Genomic DNA, 20,131 nt, shown 5'->3' with positions numbered 1-20,131 from the left:
ATTTAGAATCACAGAATGTTAGAGCTGGAAGGAACTTTTGTAGTCTTTGGTGTGTCACTTAACCTCTCTGTGCCTCATCTTGAAATTAATTATATTTGCCCTATATGGTTGTTAGGAGGGTTAAATGAGATAATAGATTCATTAATTTAGCCATAGTTTGCCAAATTCTTACCTATTATGTACTGTCCACTATTCTAAGCTCTTTATATGAATTAATTCATTTAATCCATATAACAACATTATTGGGTACAGGTATTATTATTTCTCCTTTCTTACAGATTGGAAAACTGAGGCACAGAGAGATAAGTAAATTGTCCAAGATGATTCAACTAGTAAGTGGCAAAAGTGGAATTCTAACCCATGATGTTTAGTTCCACTTATAAATAAATGAAATGCTTGCTAAATTGTTGGAACATAAGCTAAGATGTTGACCATGTACTTCTGTGGTTGTTGAAAAACTTAGTTGCAACAGAAACATGAGAGTTATAACTGTTTGGAAAGTCATACAAAATGGTTATGAAAGCTGCATGAGCAATTGTAAAGACAAATATCTGAAATGCACTCATAGCATTAATAGATTTTTAAAACATACCTAGTGAATAAATCTATAATAATTTTATTTTTAACCCACTTGCATTTTGCAAATGCTTACTTGGCCTGTTAGAAATTCTGAAACTTCTTGGGTGCGTATCATCGGGTCACATATTTTCTGATGATTAATTTATGGCTCTCTTATCAACAAGGTATAGGCTGCTTTTTTTTAACAAATACAAATGAAAATGGAAATTTCCATGAAACATTGAGTGGATTCATCAATTCTTACAGCAAACATTTATTGAGCACGCATTTTCTGTCTGACTCTGTTCTAGGTACTGAGGGTATGTCATTGAACAAAACAAAGTCTTTGTTCTCATGAAACTTATATTTTAGTGGTGGAGGGATATATGTCAATGAAAAGTAATATGAAGAAACTTACAGCAGGATATTGAATGGAAATGACTGTGACAATATGCTTGTAGATAGGGCGATCAGAGTAAGCTTCTGAAGAAATAGACTGGATATTTGAGTAAGTGTGGCAGCCAAACTGCTTTGGGAATGATGTTCTAGGTAGAGAGACAATAAAGGGAATAACGTGGGTGTAGCACACAGTAAGTGGAGAGTGGTAGAAGATAAGGTGAGACTGATATAGAATGGAGTGGGGGAATACAGTCTCTGATAAGGATCATGTTCAGCCTTGTAAGCCATGGTTAGGACTTTGGGCAGTTGGGAAACCTTTGAAAGGTTTTGAGCAGAGTAGTGACATGAAATGACTTTACTTGAACATTACTCTGGCCGCTGTGTGAAAAACAGACTATAAAAGGCAAGAGTGGAAGCAAAGAGGGCAGTTATTTGTCATGGTTTTTGACTGTCCAGAGCCTTTTGAACCTTGCTGTGTTTGACCCATTTTCAGCCTTATGAATTGCATCTCCCTAATTTTGATTCCCAGCTTTTTATTTGCAACTAGGACACCAGCATGTAAACCAGTGTTTTGAACTAGGCTCTCTAATCAGAAGCATCAATGGAGATGTGGATTCTGAACTGAGCAGACATGTTTGCTTGCTAAAATTTTGCCAATGTGCACCTTTCAGACAACTATGAAATATTTTTTTCCTGTATTTCTGATACAAAGGAGATATTGGAGGGGCAGAGCAGTGTTGGTGTTTTTCACATGAAGTTTTTGGGGTACTGGTATATACTGCTGGCTTCTGGGACACCTGGCTAATCTTGATGAAGATAAAAGTGACAATAGTTCTAGTATTGTCAAGTAATAGAATATTACTTCAAGTAAGAGAATATTGTATGAGAAGTATGAGAATTGAGTACGATCATAGTAGAGAATGCTTTAGTATTTATGGAAAAAATCTGTAGATTCTGGGTCAAATTTCCTTTGTAGGTTTTGCATGTTGATTTTGCAGGAAACAAAATCTTGTATTCTTATTTCTGTTAGGTACTACTTTGTTATATTTTTATAAGAGAACATTTATTTGGTAAATCACAGAGGTAGGAGAAGTAATTTCTAGAAGAAATGGGCTTAGGAAACAAGTTATAAAGGCAAAGAAAGGGCCCTTGGAGCTTGGGAGTGAGGAATCTAATGCTAATGAGCCTGAGGATGGGGGAGGGGAGGGGAAAGGAAGGGAAAGAGAGAAAGGTGTGGGTGGGCTCCTGGGAGGGAGAGCATACTGGATCCTCCGTCCTAAGGGTTTAAAGGAGGAGATTTTAGGGGCAGTCCCAGGGGAAGATCTTAATAGAATGTTCAGCAGATTTCCAGGTGTGTCCTTTTAGGGTTGTGGTTTCCACCGATTGATTGGTCAGCGTCAGGGCGGGGGTCATTATCCAGTGCAGCTGGTCCTGAGGTCAGCTGTGACTGGTTTTGTTGCTTTTCTGGGTCAGGAGCTGGAATGCAACTGAGGCCTAGATATTATCTCTAGGGAGGAAAGGTCAGGGGGTCTAAACTACATCACCAGTGATATGCTAGGGGAGGAAAGGCCACCCTGGGGGTGAGGTCCTACCCTACAATTGTCCTTTGCCTGCGCATCCTGGGCTTTCCATCCTGGTGACCTTCTGTACCTGGCCCATCGTCCCTGCTCTGCTGAGGTCTAACTGCCTATCACATCCCCCCCTCAAGGATCTTGGCTCTGAATTCTTCTAGAGAAAAGGGACATAGGGTCTCTTTTGTAACTATTTCCTGCTGAAAGGGAGGTACTGATTTGATATTACAGAAACAATGATATTGTTAGTACTAGGGCATATATATTTTTGGATTGATGGAACCTGGAAGAGTCTAGCAAGTAACAGCATCATGAATAGAGTAGTTGATTAGGAATTGGAGTAGACAAGTAGCTTACAACTAGGGAATCAGGAAGATCTGTAACAAGAGGAGATCAGATCCAAAGGTGAGTAGACCAGAGGCCAAGCTTTGTTCAGATGGAGTTGAGGAGATGGGTGAATAGTGAATTGCATAATGAGACTTGGTGATAGAGCTGCATTCTATCCTTATTGAGCTTTTGACAGGTTGCTAGAGTATAAGAACAAATCTCAGTTGAGTAGGTCCAGACTCTGCATGTGAGAACAGGCAATTTTGTGGTGTCTGACTGAGCTAAGTAGTGAAAGGCTTGGAGATTGGTGGGTTCCTGTAGAGTAAACTGCCAATTTCAATCACTAGCTGTGGAAATCAAGGGTATACATACATATATTTTTGGTCTATAAAAAGTACATTCTTTGGTATTTCATTGCATGTTTCTCCACATCTTAGGTAGATACCAGTTTAGGTTTTGAAAGGTCCCTGCCATGTGCTGTGTTTTGATAATTTTTTCCTTTTCAGTTTTTTTGTAGTCACATCAGAAATGTGAATGATGACTTATCTTGCTTATGATGAGGGTAACAGAATTGTAGAAAAAATCACGAAGTCATCAAAACTAAAATGATCTCCTTGGCACTGCCTCCTATTTGCTCTGTGATCTTGGGTTTTTTATATATCTCTCAAACCTCAGTTTTCTTTAAAATGAGCTCATAGTTCTTAAGTTATAGGTTTGTTGGGTGGATTAAATGAAAAAAAATGTTGAATACTGGGTCACAGAATGTGCTCAATAAAGTTATTATTACATCCAATCTATAAGCATCATTTAATACTTAAGAAGTTTATCGAGTCTGGATATTTTTTATATGTAATAAACTATCAATGTACATTTTGAAAAAGAATACATTTTTTAAAAAAAGTAGGTATATGTAGTTTGGATTTTTAATTTTTTCATTTAAAGATGTGAAGCGTTTTTAAAAAACAAAAAGAAATGTCTTTTAGCCAGGTTTTCATGTGAATTTTAAAATACTAGATTTCTAAAGTAGGAATGGGAGGAAACAACATTAACATAATATTATGTTATTCATAATATTCATAACATAATATTATGAATATATTATATGATGAAAAACTAAAGATAGTCTTATTAAAGTCAGGAACAGAGTAAAAATACCCTCACTTATAGTTATTCAGCATAGTTTGGTGGTCCTAGTTAATAAAGTAAGTTACAAAAAGATAGAATTGCCCTAGCCGGTTTGGCTCAATGGTTAGAGCATCGGCCTGTGGACTGAAGAGTTCCAGTTTGATTCTGGCCAAGAGCACATACCTTGATTGCAGGCTTGATATCTGGCCCTGGCTGGGGCACATTTGGGAGGCATCCAGTTGATGTGTCTCTCTCACATCAATGTTTCTCTCTCTCATTCTCTCTTCCCCCATCTCTCTCCCTTCCACTCTCTCTGAAAAGCAATATCCTTGGGTGAGGATTAAAAAACAAAAAAGATAGAATTATAAATGGATGAATAAACAATCTAAGAAAAGCAGAATAAAAAAAGTGCCAGCCCTCCCCCCCCAACAAAAAAAGAAGAATATTCTTAGAAATTTGCATGCAAAATCAAGGAGCTTATGAATCCCCTACAGTGACACATGGATCTTAGGTTAGAGCTGTTGCAGAGGAAAAAAAGATGGGTTATAATCAGTGAACACTAATGAAACTAAATGCTTAAGTGAATTCCTACAGATTTGATATCTATTTTGCAATACTCTGCCTATTCAACTCTGCTGCTGTAGTATGAAAGCAATGCTAGAAACTATGTAAATGAATGAGCTGTGTTGCAAAAACAGTTCTCCAGCTGAAATTGGCCTATGGGTTATAGTTTGCCTATCTCCGTTATATATTATTTGGGAACTTTTTAAAATCAGTACATTATCTGTGACATTAGTTAAGGTACTTTCTGCTTAAATAGCACAAGTGGTAACTACCCCTGTTAATATACTATTAAAAATCTTAGAATAAAGCAAGCATGTAGAAAAATAAGGAAATAGCTTTTGATAGAAGTCAAGGAATTTCTATATACAGAAAAGTTGCAGAGCTTCTCAAACTTGAATGTGCATGCATATCACTCTGGGAATCAGGTAGGTCTGGGTAGAGCCTGAGTCACTTTGGGGGATCAGTAGATCAGTAGATCCTGCATTGCTAAAATATCCAAGGATATGCCCATATAGTTCATCCCTCAAACAGAGTTTGAATAGCAAGGTTCTTTGTGTCAGGAAAATAGAAAGTGCTGTATATGGAAAAAGATTTAATTGAGTAAGGACTGAAACATCAACAAACAAATGTCTACTCTCAGTGGTAATACTGAATGAATGATTTTATTTGAACACATGGTGAGTAGTAGGCTCCCAGATTATTTTTAGCTTTTTAGTTTAAATGTAGAGTTGGACCTTCAGTACTGCTAAGAAGTTCTTGAAATGGTGTGGTTGTCACTTTCTCAACTGATATTTTTCCTTATTGGTTGGCCTTTCCAAATATATTTCTTTTTGTACCTGTAATCACTGGTTGTCATTTATTTGTTGCTTGGTTTCTCCAGATATTTTCCTTTTTGTCCCTGTGATTACTGGTTGTCATTTATTTTTATTTTCTTTATCTCTTACTACATATGTCCTATTAACAAAACTACAGTTATTTATGAATAATGAGTCATTAGAGGATGCTTAATTCTTGGAGCCAAGTAGACTGTTGATTTCATTTATTTTACTGAAAGAGGACAAGTTAGAATGTATAGAATTGTCTTTAGTTTTGATTCTGGACTTTTTTTAATTTTGAAAAATTTTATAAATTAGGGAAAGTAAAAAAAAGGCCAAATTCCCATATACCTACCAGATTGATTTTAAGTAGCTTTATTGAGGTCTAATTTTGATAAATTAAAAGTCAACAATTTTCAGAAATGTATAGTCATATAACCATCATAATCATAATATAGAACATTTACATCAACCCATAAAGTTCCCTCATACTCTTTGCAGTCAATTCAAAACATGTTCTGATTTCCCTCTTTTGTGTGTGTTTTTATTTTTTATTGATTTTTGAGAAAGGAAAGGGGAGAGAGAGTGAGAGAGAGAGAGAAAGAGAGAAACATTGATATGAGAGAGAAACATGGATCACTTGCCTCCTGCATGCACCCCCAACCAGGGACTGAACTCACAGCCTGGGTATGTGCCCTGACCAGAAATTGAACCTGCCACCTTTTGGTGTACAGGGCAGTGTTCCAACCAACGGAGCCATACCAACCAAGGACTCCGATTTCCCTTTTGATTTCTCCTTTAGTCCATGGGTTGTTTAGAAGTGTGTTAAGTTCTTAATCTTTGAGGACGTTTTCAAATACCTCTGATTTAATGGCACTATAGTCAGAAAACATACTCTGTGATATCTGTCTTTTAAAATTTATGGAGAGAGGAGGGGATCCAATATGGTGGTGGAATTGGTGGAAGTTACACTCACTCCTCCCAGGATCATGTCAGAATTACAACTAAATTTATAGAACGATGAACATGACTAACAACTATCTGAAGACTAGCTGAACTCAAGTCTTACAACTAAGGATATACAGAAGAAACCACATTGAGACTGGTAGGAAGGGTAGAGATGGGGAAGGGCTGGCCCTGTACCTGCATATGGGGTTGAGAATCTGGAGGGTTATTTCAGCTGCAGAAGTGCCCCCTGAGGAGAATAGGGTTAACCCCACCCATGGATGGGCCAACAGCCATCAATCTCAACTACAATAGCTCACATAACCCATACAAGGGATACTCCTGGTGATAGGGTGACTGCATCACTGAACCCAACAGGATACCTACCATATAAGCCCATTCTACCAAGGGTGGGAGACAGTAGATCTACTTGATACACAGAAAAAAATACAAAGAGGCAACCTAAAGAAACATACCCCAAATGAAAGGACAGGGGAAATTTCCAGAAGACAACTAAATGCAGTGGAAGTAAGCAGTTTTACTAGATACAGAGTTCAAAACAGCGGTTACAAGGATGCACTAGGACCCTAAGGGAAGGATGGGTAAACTCAGAACTCTTAACAAAGAGTAAGCATAAGAAAGGACATAGAAACCATAAAAAAATTAGTCAGAAATGAAGAATACAGTATCTGAAATGAAGACTATGCTAGAAGAAACCATCAGCAGGTTAGATGAAGCATTGGATCGGATCAGTGGTTTGGAAGACAAGGTAGCAGAACATACCCAATCAGAGTAGCAGAAAGAAAAAGTGAAAAAAATGAGGATAATATATAAGAGACTTCTGGGATAACATCAAGCATGACAATATTCAGATCATAGGATTACTAGAAGGAGAAGAAAGGGAGCAAGAGATTGAAAACCTATTTGAAGAAGAAAAATGACTGAAACCTTGCCTAATTTGGTGAAGGAAAAAAGCACAAGACCAGGAAGCTTAGGGTCTCAAATTAGACGAACTCAAAGAGGTTCACACCAAGACATCATAATTAAAATGGCAGAGGTTGAAGACAAAGATAATCTTAAAAGCAGCAAGAGAAAGGCAGTTACCTACAAGGAGCTCCCATATGACTATGAGCTGATTTCTCAATAGAAACATTTTCGACAAGAACCGATTGGTGTGAAATATTCGAAGGGATGAAGAGCAAGGACCTATCATGAAGACTACTATATCCAGCAAAACTATCATTTAAAATTGAAGGAGAAATAAAGAACTTCCCAGACAAGAAAAAACTAGAGTTCATCACCACCAAACCAGTATTTAAAACTTTAAAAAAAAATTATTTATTGATTTGAGAGAGAAAGAGAAAGAAACATTGATTTGTTTTTCCACTTGTGCATTCATTGGATGATGCTTATATGTGTTCTGACTGGGGATCGAACCTGCAGCCTTGGCATATTGGGGCAATGCTCTAACCAGCTGAGCTACCCGGCCAGGACACCACTAAACCAGTATTACAGGAAATGTTAAGGGGACTAATTTAAAAAGGAGAAAGAAAACGGGGAACATAAGTATGCAAAAAGGGGAAGCATAACTATAATAAAATGGCAATGAATATGTACCTATTAATAAGCACTTTGATTGCAAATGAATTAAATGCTCAAATCAAAGGACATAGAGTAGCTGGATGAATAAGGAAACAAAACCTGAAGATTAAAGATGGCGTCGGACTGAGTGGAAGCTACACTGACTCTCCTGGGACTAAACTGGAATTACAACTAAAATAAAGAAAACCATTCTGAAAAACAATGGAAGAAAACAAGACCTGTATATATGCTGTCTATAGGAGACCCTCTTCAGATTGAAAGGCACACAGACCAAAAGATATTTCATGCAAATGGAAATGGAATAAAAGCTGTGGTAGCAATACTTATATCAGACAAAATAGACTATACAACAAAGGTTATATATAGTAAAAGACAAAGAAGGGCATTACACAATGAAAAAGAGGTCACTCTAACAAGAGGATATAACCCTTGAAAACACTTATGTAACCAATGTAGGAGCTTGTAAATATATAAAGGAAATATTTATGCACATAAAGGGAGAGATTGGCAGTAATACAGTCATAGTAGGGGACTTTAACACCTCGATACATCAATGGATAGATCTTCCAGATGGAAAATCAACAAGGAAACAGCGGCTAAATGACATTAGAACCAGATGAATTTAATTCATACTTTCAGAGCATTTCACCCCAAAGCACCAGGACATACCTTCTTTTCAAGTGCATGTGGAACATTTTCTAGGATAGACTACATGGTAGGCCACAAAACAAGTCTCAAATTGAAGATTGAAAGCATGTCAAGCATCTTCTCTGACCACAGTGGTATGAAACTAGAAACCAATTATAAGAAAAAAAAATGAAAGGCCCACAAAGACATGGAGGCTAAATAACATGTTACTAAACGATGAACGAATGGGTTAACAGTGTGGTCAAGGAAGAAATCAAAAGATATCTTGAGACAAATGATGTGAAAATACAACACCCCAAATCACATTACCTGATACTAAACTATGCTACAAGTCTGTAGTAGTCAAAACAGCATGGTACAGGCATAAAAACAGACATATAGATCAGTGAACAGAATAGAAAGCACAGAAATAAACCCATGTCCATATGGTCAATTAATATTTGACAAAGGAGGTAAGAACATGCAATGGGATAAAGGCAGTCTGTTCAACAAATGGTGGTTTGGAAACTGGACAGATACATGCAAAAAAAAAAAAATCTTACACCATATACAAGAATAAGCTTAAAGTGAATTAAAGACTTAAATGTAGGACTCAGAACCATAGAACTCCTACAAGAAGACATAGGCCATAAAATCTCTGACATTTCTCTTAGGAATATATCTTTTACTGATGTATCTCCTCGGGCATGAGAAACAAACAAACAAATAAATAATGGGACTACATCTAACTAAAAAGTTTTTTACAGCAAAGGAAACCATCAAAACAAAAAGACAACCTACTAAATGGGAGAATATGTTTGCCAGTGATTCATTTGATGGTTGGTTAATATCCAAAACTTATAAAGAACTCATACAATTCAATACCATAAAACTCCACCCCGCAAAACAAAAACAAAACACAATCTAATTAATAATGGGGCATAGGACTGGAATAGACACTTTTCCAAGAGGACATAGAGATGGCTGATAGACATAAAAAAAGGTGCTCAGTGTCACTAATCAGAGAAATACAAATTGAAACCACAATGAGATACCACCTCACACCTGTCAGAATGGCTACCATCCATAAATCAACAAACAAGTCTTGGCAAGGATGTGGAGAAAAGGTGAACCTTCCTGTACTGTTGGTAGGAATACAGATTGGTGCAGCCAGTATTGCAAATAGTATGGAGTCTCACAAAGTTAAAACTGGAACTGCATTATGATCCAGTGATTCTACTTCTGGGTGTATATCTAAAGAAACCCAAAACACGAATTCAAAATAATATATACACCCTCTCTATGTTCATGCAGCACAATATTTACAGTAGCCAAAATGTGGAAACAACCCACGTGCCCATCAATAGACAAGTTGATAAAAAAGTGGTGGTACATATGTACAGTGGAATATTACCATAAAAAACAAATAAAAGTTTACCATATTCAACTGCATGGGTGGACCTAGAGGATATTATGCTAAGTGAAATAAGTCAGAGAAAGACAAATATTATATGAATTCACTTATATGTGGAGTCTAGAAAACAAAGTAAGTTAACTAAAAAAATTGATACAGAGAACAGACTATTGGTGTGGTGGACTCTGTGAAAAAGGTGAAGAGATTAAGAAGTACAAATTGGTAGTTACAAAATAGTCACAGGGTAGTAAAATACAGCATAGGTAATATAGTAAGTAATATAAAAACTATGTATGGTGTGAGGTGGGTACTTGAAATACTGATGGCAGGGGACCACTTTGTAGAGATTATATGATCATCTTAAGTACTATGCTGGACACCTGAAACTAGTAGAAAATAATGTTGAATATAAACTGTAATTGAAAAATAAAATTTAGGGAAAAAAATAAATCTGGGGACACATGCTTTATGGCCTAGAATTAAGCTCTCTTATCTTGGTGAATAGTCCATATATCTGTGAAAAGAATATGTATTCTGTTCTTGGGTAGAAGGTTTTGTGACTGTTAATTGGGTCAAGTTGTTTGATAGTATTCAAGTGTTCTGTACCCTTATTTTTTTGCCTATATTTTCAGTGAGGATTGTTATAATTTCTCACTATAATTATAGATTTGTTTCTTAGTTCTGTCAACTTTTTCTTCATGTACCTCAAAACTCTGTTAGGTGGAACACATTGAGGATTGTTAACGTCCCTTTGATGAATTATGAAATGTCCTTTATCACTCATAATTTTTTTTGTTTGTCTGATAATACTATAGCCATTCAGCATTCACTGGATTAGTGTTTGGATGGTATAACTTTCCCCATCATTTTTACTTTGACTCATCTTTATTTTTGTGTTTAAAGTGCCTTTTAGATAGCAATGTTTTACATTTTCCTTTTTTTTTAAAAAAAAAAATAAGATGACTTTCTGATGTTTAAGTGTTGTGTTTAGATGATTTACTTTAATGTAATTATTGATATGGTTGAGTTTAAAACTACCATCTTACTGTTTATTTTTGTTCCATTTGTTCATAGTTCTTTTTTATACCCTCATTTTCTGCATTTATTAGGATGAATTTACTTTATAAAATGATTCCATTTTATCTGTGCTATTGGCTTATACGATATACCTGTTTGTTTATATATATATGTGTATATATATGTGTGTGTGTGTGTGTGTGTATATGTATGATTTTATTTAAATAATTTTTTATTTTTCAATTACAGTTGACATACAATATTATATTTGTTATATTTTTAGGGTTTGTTCCTTGGCTGTACAATATATACCTATAACTTAATATACCACTTCGTTTATAGTATAAGTACACTTTCATTTCTCTTCTCCATTTTGCTTTTATTGTCATACATTTTAATTTTATATATATCATAAATGGCACGATACATTTTTAAAAACATAGTCACTTTAAAAAATATATATTTTAATTGACTTCAGAGAGAGGAAGGGAGAGGGAGAGAGAGAAACATCAATGATGAGAGAGAGTCATTGATTGGCTGCTTCCTGCACGCCCCCTGCTGGTGATCGTGCTTGCAACCCGGGTATGTGCCCTGACCAGGAATTGATTTGATGCTCAACTGCTGAGCCACGCCAGTCGGACAAAATGTAGTCACTTTTAAAGAGATTGAAAAATGAGAGAAGTTGTCTTTGTTATTTTCTCATACATTCACCGTTTCTGGTACTAGTCTTTATGTAAACACAGATTTTCATCTGGTTTCATTCATTGTGTGTGAAAAGCTTCCGTGAACATTTCTTGTAATACAGGTCTACTAGCAATGAATTGTTAGCTTTGACGTTTGAAAAAGGGCTCATTTCACCTCTTTTTCTCTTTCACCCTCATTTGTGAAATATATTTTTACTGGGTATAGAATCCTAGATTGAGAATTTTTTTCTTGTACTTTAAACTTTAAACATGTTGCTGCACTATCTGTCATTTATACTTTTGTCCCTCTGTATGTAATGTGTCTTTTTCTCTAGCTCCTTTTGTCCTAACTCGCCCACAACTGATTTTCAGGTTTCTTTGTTCCTCATTTTCATTAGTTTATGATTTGCCTCTGTGTGGTTTTCTTTTTTATTTATTCTGGTTAGGATTTGTTGAGTTTCTTGGATTTATAGATTTATAGTTATATCTTCCACTAACCCCCAACATGTTTATTTTTTTTTTATGCTCCTTAACACTTGGAACATATTTATGATAGCTGTTTTAACCTCTTTGTATGCTAATTCCATTGTCTTTATAATTTCTGTTTGTAATGTCTGATTTTTTCTTAGTTATGGTTGAAAATATATTTATATTTTCCTGATTTTTTTTTTTATATGCATGGTAGTTTTTCATTGAATGCATGTTGTCTGATTTTACTTCCTTTGGTATGTGTTTGATTTTGTCTCTCCTTTAAACACTGTCAGACTATTTTGGTGTACAGTTAAGCTACTGGGAATCAATTAAATTCTTTGGATGATAGCTTCTAAGCTTTGTTAGGTTAGCTTCCAAACACTCTTTATTTAATCTGTGACTAATTATACCCCATGAATAAATTGCTTTTTTTTTAGGGCTATACCCAAAGCTTTATATATTACAGCTCTTCTCTGGATACTAGAATTCCTTAATATCATCTAAGACTGATTCCAGTTTGTCCAGGATTGTTTCCAAATGTTTTTTGTTTCCTCCTCAATTGGTTTCTCTTTTTGTTTTGCTTTTATTGTTTTTTCATTGTTTTTGCTTTAGTATGTTTGGAGAATATTTATGTTCATGGTTGTGTGGCTCTTTTTTGTCCTGTTCTTTTTGCTGTGATATAGTGTGGGTAACTGCTTTTTCCCTTGTCTCTAATACCAGTTTATTTTTTTCCCTTCAAGTCATATTTTGAGGGACTGATTATTTTGATTTTACCCACTTTTCTGCAGTCATGGGGCTGTGATCATATATAACCTTTTTGAGAGTACCAGAAATCTGTTCTGTTTTGAGAATTTGAAAAAAGTGAATTGTATTACTTCTGGGGGTTAGGGGAAGCATGAGGAGTCCAGTGTGCTAAGCTTTTCCCTTTTTTTATTAGTCTGTATATTTTCTTGGCTCTTTGTTTGAGATATTGTACCATCAGGTTATGCCCAGTGTTGTATTAATACACTGGCTCTCCTGAAAACAAAAAATTTTCCTGATTTGTAACCTTTTCTGATTTCAGTGGTGTAAATACTACCCCCATTGCAGTTTTCAAACTATCAGCATAATGCCCTTGAACAGAGTTGTGAATAGAATTGGCATTTGTGAGCCTGTGCCAGCTCCATAAACACTGGTTATATCCTTTTCTTATTTGGTTTTAATTCTTGAGGATTTTTTTAAGTGGTAGAGTAGACTGCTTTTTATAGTTTTTTGTTTGTTTGTTTTCATGGTTCCCCCTTCATTTTATTAAGTATTGAGTGAGAGAAGTTATGTAATACAGTTTTAATATATTATCTTACCCTAAATGATTTTTTTTTTTACGTCATTGAGATTATATCATAAATACTGATATTTAGGCATAGTTAACACAGAAACATAGACCTTAGAAGATGATAATGAAGTAGACTTGATAACTCTATGTTCCTAGTTAGCATTTTAAACTTCTCTAGTTAAACCCCGTGAATCATGTTCTATCTCAGTTATAAAGATTCAGAAAATCATTACTCGGGTCCTTTGCCATTTCTAGTAAACATGTTTTGTATAATTTCTTTGTGTGTGGGACAGGGAAAATAGGACTTTATTTAATAACTCTCACTTTTGTGTTCCACTCATGCTAGTAATTGAGCTATTATCACATGTGCTTCAGCGGCACAGCAGTAATTATTGTTTTAAGTTACCAGAAGTGGCAAAATACTTCATCTGAACTGTGACTTAAAAAGTTGACTGTTTTGGTTCTGAAAAAAGAGTGAAGCAGTAACTCTACAAACCCAAGTTCATGCTGTAACTATTCAGTTCACTTAAAAGAAATACAATTTAGCCTTAGTCGGTTTGGCTCAGTGGTTAGAGTGTTTGCCCACAGACTGAAGGGTCTCAGGTTTGATTCTAGTCAAGGGCATGTACCTTGGTTGCAGGCTTGATCCCTGGCCCCAGTCTAGGGTGTAAGCGGGAGGCAACCAATCAATGTGTCTCTCTTACCTCGATGTTTCTCTCTCTCCTTCTGTCTCTCCCTTGTACTGTTTCTGAAAAGCAGTGGGAAAAATATCCTTGGGTGAGGATAAAAAAAGAAGAAATGCAATTTAGTAACTCAGTGGAATCCTATATTTGGTGTTCAGTGTGAAAGAAATTACCCCCAAAGTTCTCATACTACAACTTCCCCATTCTGGATTTCTTCTTGATATTTTCTCTTGTGTGGGGTATTTTTTCAAACCCAAGTATGAACTTTTTATTTTAAAGAATATAGAAAATGCATTAGTATAATATTTGATTCCATTACTTAACGTTGATTTTTAAAAGTTCCATACGGTCAGAGTTTATTATCTCTTTACCCTGGCTTCATTGTATTTTCTTTGCTAGTTGTAAAGATGGTTTTGGATTGTGGTTTTGGACTCCATTCCTGTCACCTTTCTTGAGAGCAGCAGTACATTCAAGAGTACGGTGAAGTGACTCAATAATAGTTTAAATTGGATGGTTTTTTTCATGCCAGCCTTAATGCTAAGCAGCTTACATGTATTTAAGGTAGCCATTGTTACTGCTATTTTACAGATTAAAAACCCCTGAGATTTTAAAAAGGTTAAATAATTACCCATTCATATGGTCATGGCTAGGAAGTGTCAGAATTCAAATGCAGTCTATCTTTAATCCTGAATTTATTGCCTCAGTTTGTGTTTATAGCCCTGAAAGGCAAGTGTGGGAGAAGGAGGAAAAGGATCAGGAGGAGAGGGAAGAGTTGGTGGTGATGATTATGCCAACCATACCAAGATGTATGGTATGGTCACTTTGCTAATTGCCACATATAGCTTAAATCATTTAGTTTCTGTAACAGCCTTAAGAGAGAGGTATTCTGCTTATCTTCATTTTAAGAATAGGAAACTGAAGCTGAATTCACCATTTGATCAGGGAAACAAGCTAATAAATGAAGGGACTGGGATTTAAACCTAGATAATTATTTTAGTTTAGTGAAAGATACTTATCATAAAATTTGCTGTCTTAACCATTTTTGTTTTTAATCTTCACTTGAGGATATGCTTATTGATTTTTTTTTTTTTTTTTTTTTTGAGAGAGGAAGGGAGGGAGGGAGAGAGAAATAGATTGAGAGGGAGAAAGGGAGAGAAACATTGATATGAGAGAGAAGCATCGATTGGTTGTCTCCAAACCCGAAACCTAGGTAAGTACCCTGACCTGGAATGAACCTGCAACCTTTTTGGTGCATGGGATAATGCTCCAACCAACTGAGTCACCTGGCCAGGGCTGTCTTAACCATTTCTAAGAGTACAGTTTAGTAATGTTAAGGATATTTACCTTGTTGTGCAATCAGTGTCCAGAACTTAAACCCAGATGGTTTGACCTAATAGTTGTGTCCTTAACCGTATAGTGACTGGCGACTGACTGCATAGAGAAAATTAGTGATGGAACACTTAGGCTTTATATAATACATGAGGCAAACCATTATAGTTTTGTTTTTTGTTTTTTAAATTAGGTGTTTTATTTGTTTTATAAAAGAGGACAGTTTTCTTTAGGAAGAAATATTACTTGATTTGTTCAGGAAGCACTAATTTTGACTTCTGCTCATGATGGAGGTGAAGAAAACAGGACCAGCTCTATCCCCGTGCCTGAAAAAAATAAGAAAACTAGGGAATAAACTGAGAAACAATGGTTTTTAAGACAGTGGTCACCAGGAGATGAAGGGCAGTGATCTCTGAGAGAGAAGAAACAGATGAGGCAAGCCCTGTGATTGCTCCAGCTTCCTTGGGAGAATTTCCATTTGCAGTATAGTAGAGGCCAACAAACTCTTTGAGTTGAGGTGATGGAACAGAGGATAGTAAAGGGAAACCAAAATAGTTAGAATTCGCAGACAGAATATCAGAATGAAGAGTGCTGCATGGAGAGAATCTCTGAGATCTGCTGAGGATTTGCCTGGAGTATCCAGCAGATTATTGATCAGTGTGTACATATGAGGAAATGACCCTGAAGCCAGGGAAGGAAACAGTGCCTCATGCCACATAGAAGAAGAAATAGTACCTGTTCTCATTGGCCACACTAGAAAGATTAATACTTTGTGAAGCAATGGGGTTGAGTACTCAGCTCTTGTTTCAGTAGTGGGGAATAATTTGCCTTAAACTGAGCACTCATAACTGCCAGCCCCAAAAGGATCAAACTGTTTCCAAGCAACTCTACTTCGTTTTATAACAAAGCCTGAGAATATAAGAATACAAAAAATGTCCAGAACCCAACAAGGTGAAATTCACAATGTCTGGCACCCATTTACTGAAAGATTATGAGGCATGCAGGAATGAAGCAGGAAAACAATCCCTAATGAGAAGAATAAGCAGTCAGTTAGAACCAATTCATGAACTGACATAGAATTAGCAGACACGAACATTAAAAGAGTTATAACTGTATTCCTTATGTTTAAAAAGTTATGTAGAGACATAGAAGATAGGAAACAGATATAAATCTAACTTCTAGAGATAAAAAATATTTTCAGTGGAAAGTACAATGGATGATATTAACAACAGATTAGACATTGCAGAATATTAATGAAGTAGAAGGTAAAGTAAGAAAAACCATTCAAAACGAAACAGAGCCTGGCTGGCGTGGCTCAGCAGTTGAACAAAACCTATGAGATCACAGTTCAATTCCCTGTCAGGGCACATACCCAGGTTGCAGGCTCGATCCCCAGTAGGGGGTGTGCTGGAGGCAGCCGGTCAATGACTCTCTCATCACTGATGTTTCTATTTCTCCCTCTCCCTTCCTCTCTGAAATTAATAAAAACATATTTAAGAAAAAAAAGGACAAAGACTTTCAGATATAACAAAAGCTTGAAGAGTTTTCACCAGCAGAAGAAATGTTAGAGGAAGTCATCCAGTTATAGAGTAAATGATACTGGATGGAAATATGATCTACAAAAAGGAATGAAGAGACTTGGAAATGACAGAGAAGATTTTTTTTCTTGAGATATATGTGTATCATATATCATATATATTATATATATGAAACCTTTAAAAGATAATTATCACTTTAAACCAAAACAATAACAGTGTATTGTGGGGTTTGTAAGATATATGTAAATAAAACATATGATGGTAATAGTGTAAAAACCAGAAGGAGATAAATGGAACTGTATTAATGTCAAGTTCTTGTACCTGAAATGTTATAATATCACTTGAAGGTAGTCTGGGATAAGTAAAGGTATATACTGTAAACCCTAAATCAACCACTAAAATAACCAAAGAAAGAGTTTTTCTAATAAGCCAATAAAGTGATGAAATAAAATCATAAAAAAGAAATAGTCCAAAAGAAGGAAAGGGAGCAAAGAACAGAAGAGACAAATAGAAATATATAGCAAGATGATAGACTTAAACCTAACCACATTTGTAGTCACTTTAAATGTAAATGGTCAAAGCACCCTAATTAAAAGGCAGAGATTATGGAATTCGATGAAAAAGCAATATCCAATTATTTGCTGCCTGTAACAAACTCACTTTAGATATAAAGACACAAATAGGTTACAAGTAAAAGGATGGAAAAAGATACGTACTATATTAGTTAAAGAAAAGATGGAATGACTATATTATCATCAGACAAAGTAGATTATCACAAAGTAGAATATCACAAAGAATAAAGATCATTTGATTATAAGGGAGTGAATCCAAAAGTCATAATAATCATTAATATTTATGCATGTAATAACAGCTTTGAAAGTCAGTGAAGCAAAGAACTGCAAGAGAAATAAAGTCACAATCATAGGCAAAGATTTCAGTGCCTCTCAATAATAGAATAGGTATATAGAAAATCAGTAAGTGTAAAGAAGACTTTAACAGCACCATCAATCAACCTGATCTGGTTGACATTTCTGGAACACTAATTAAGAGCAGAGATTGACATTCCTAGAACATTCATCCATTAACAGTGGAATACACATTCGTTTCGAGTGCACATGACACATTTGCAAAGATAGACCATATTAAGTATGTTGAACAGAATGAAATAGTAACAACAGAATCTGTGGGATGCTGCTAAAACAGTATTAAGAGGACAATTATAGCACTAAAAACCAGGATTAGAAACAGCACTTCATGAAACTAAAAAGCAATTAAATTCAAAGTAAGTAGAAAAAAAGGAATAATAAAGATTAAAGTGAAAATCAACAAAATAGAAAACAAAAATAGTGAAGGAAAATCAAAGTAAATAAAAGTTTGTCTTGCCCTAGCCTGTTTTGCTCAGTGGTTAGTGCAACTGCCCCGACTAAAGGGTTGCTGGTTTGATTCTAGTCATAGGTACGTGCCTCGGTTGCAGCCTCGATCTCCTGCCTCGGTCGGATCATGTGTGGGAGGCAACCAATCTATGTGTCCCTCTCACATTGATGTTTCTCTCTCCGTCTCTCCCCCTCCCTTCCACTCTTTCTAAAAAAAATCAATGGAAAAAATATTCTTGGGTGAGGATTAACAACAACAGCAGCAGCAACAACAAAAAGTTGGTCCTTTGAGAAGATTAATAAAATCTCTACTCTCCTAATTTGGAACGAACGAAAGAAGATACAGATTATCAATACCAGAAATGAGAAGTTCAGAAGATATAAAAACATTGTAAGGGGAAATTACGAACCACCTTATCTCCATAACTTCAACAACTTGAATGAAATGGACAAATTCTTACCAAAGCTCACTCAAGAAATAGATAACCTGGATAACTCTTTATGTATATTGAAACAGATATTGTAGTTAGTATTATATGTTACATATATTATATATAGTACATCTATATTGAAGTAGAAATTGTAGGTAAAAGCATTCAAAACTTTAGGCCAAGATGACTTCACTGGTGAATTCTACATAACATTTAAAGAGGATATAATACCAATTGTACATATATTTGTCCAGAAAACTGAAGAAGAGAGAATACTTTCCAACTTTTTTTTTTTTAATCCTCACCTGAGGATATGTTTATTGATTTTAGAGAGAGGAAGGGAAGAGAAAGAAGAGAAACATAGATCTGTTGCATCTTGTACCCACTCTGACCAAGGGTTGAACCTGCAACCTTTCTGGTGTATGGGACAATGCTCTGACCAACTGAGCCTCCTGGCTGGGGCCCCAACTCATTTCTTACTCTAATATCAAAACTTGACAATGACAGTAAGTACAAGAAAACTACAGACCAATGTCTCTCATGACCATAGATAAAAATTCTAAACAAAATTATAGCCAGTTGAATCCAACAATACTGTGCAAGATAATACACCATGACCAAGTAGTATTTATTGCAGTAATACAAGATTGGTTTAACATTAGAAAATCAGTCAATTTGCCATGTTAATAAACTAATAAGAAAACAATATAACATCTTAATTGATGCTGAAAGAACAGGTGGCAGAAGTCAACATTTGTTCCTGATAGTATTTATCAGCAAAGTATGAAGAAAACATCCTCAACCTGATAAAAGACATCTGAAGCAAACCTATGACTAATGTCCAGACTTGTGTATGATTGAAATTTCCATTGCAATAAGTTTTTAAAAATGTACATACATCTAAGACAAACCTTTGGCTAACATCTAAATTTTGTATATAGTTGAAATTCCCATTACAGTAAGTTTTAAAACAATATATGTGAAAATAAAGTATTAAGATTAGTGAGAAAATTGTCTCATACATATTTGTAGATATTTGAATGATCATGGAATCATGTTAGAACTAAAATGAGCCTTCAAGATGATGCTAATTCAAAGTGTTTATTTTTCATAGGTCAGTATGGAAATCCTTTAACTAAATACATTAGACATTATGAAGGATTATCTTATGATGTGGATTCATTACACCAGAAACACCAGCGTGCCAAAAGAGCAATTTCACACGAGGACCAGTTTTTACGTCTAGATTTCCATGCCCATGGAAGGTGAGTAAATTTATTGTGTTTGAGGTTCCCCTAAATTCAATCTAAGTTAAAAGAAGAAATTTATATCCTTAATGTACCTTTT

At 35.4% G+C, this 20,131-nt stretch overlaps 1 protein-coding gene across 2 annotated transcripts in view; it reads left to right on the top strand.

Moving 5' to 3' along the window:
* Positions 1–20,131, top strand: part of ADAM10 (ADAM metallopeptidase domain 10) — a 120,284-nt gene that overhangs the window by 15,404 nt on the left and 84,749 nt on the right. For both annotated transcript variants that reach the window (XM_081130265.1, XM_081130266.1), the window contains one exon: positions 19,899–20,049. In XM_081130265.1, the coding sequence (XP_080986391.1) occupies positions 19,899–20,049 (151 nt within the window). The remainder of the gene's footprint in view (positions 1–19,898; positions 20,050–20,131) is intronic.

The sequence above is a fragment of the Miniopterus schreibersii genome (genome assembly GCF_964146895.1).
Source record: "Miniopterus schreibersii genome assembly, chromosome: 1".
In the NCBI taxonomy this organism is placed as follows: Eukaryota; Metazoa; Chordata; class Mammalia; order Chiroptera; family Miniopteridae; genus Miniopterus; species Miniopterus schreibersii.
Note: the sequence above shows the minus strand (reverse complement) of the source record. Positions and strands in the feature narration are given on the sequence as shown.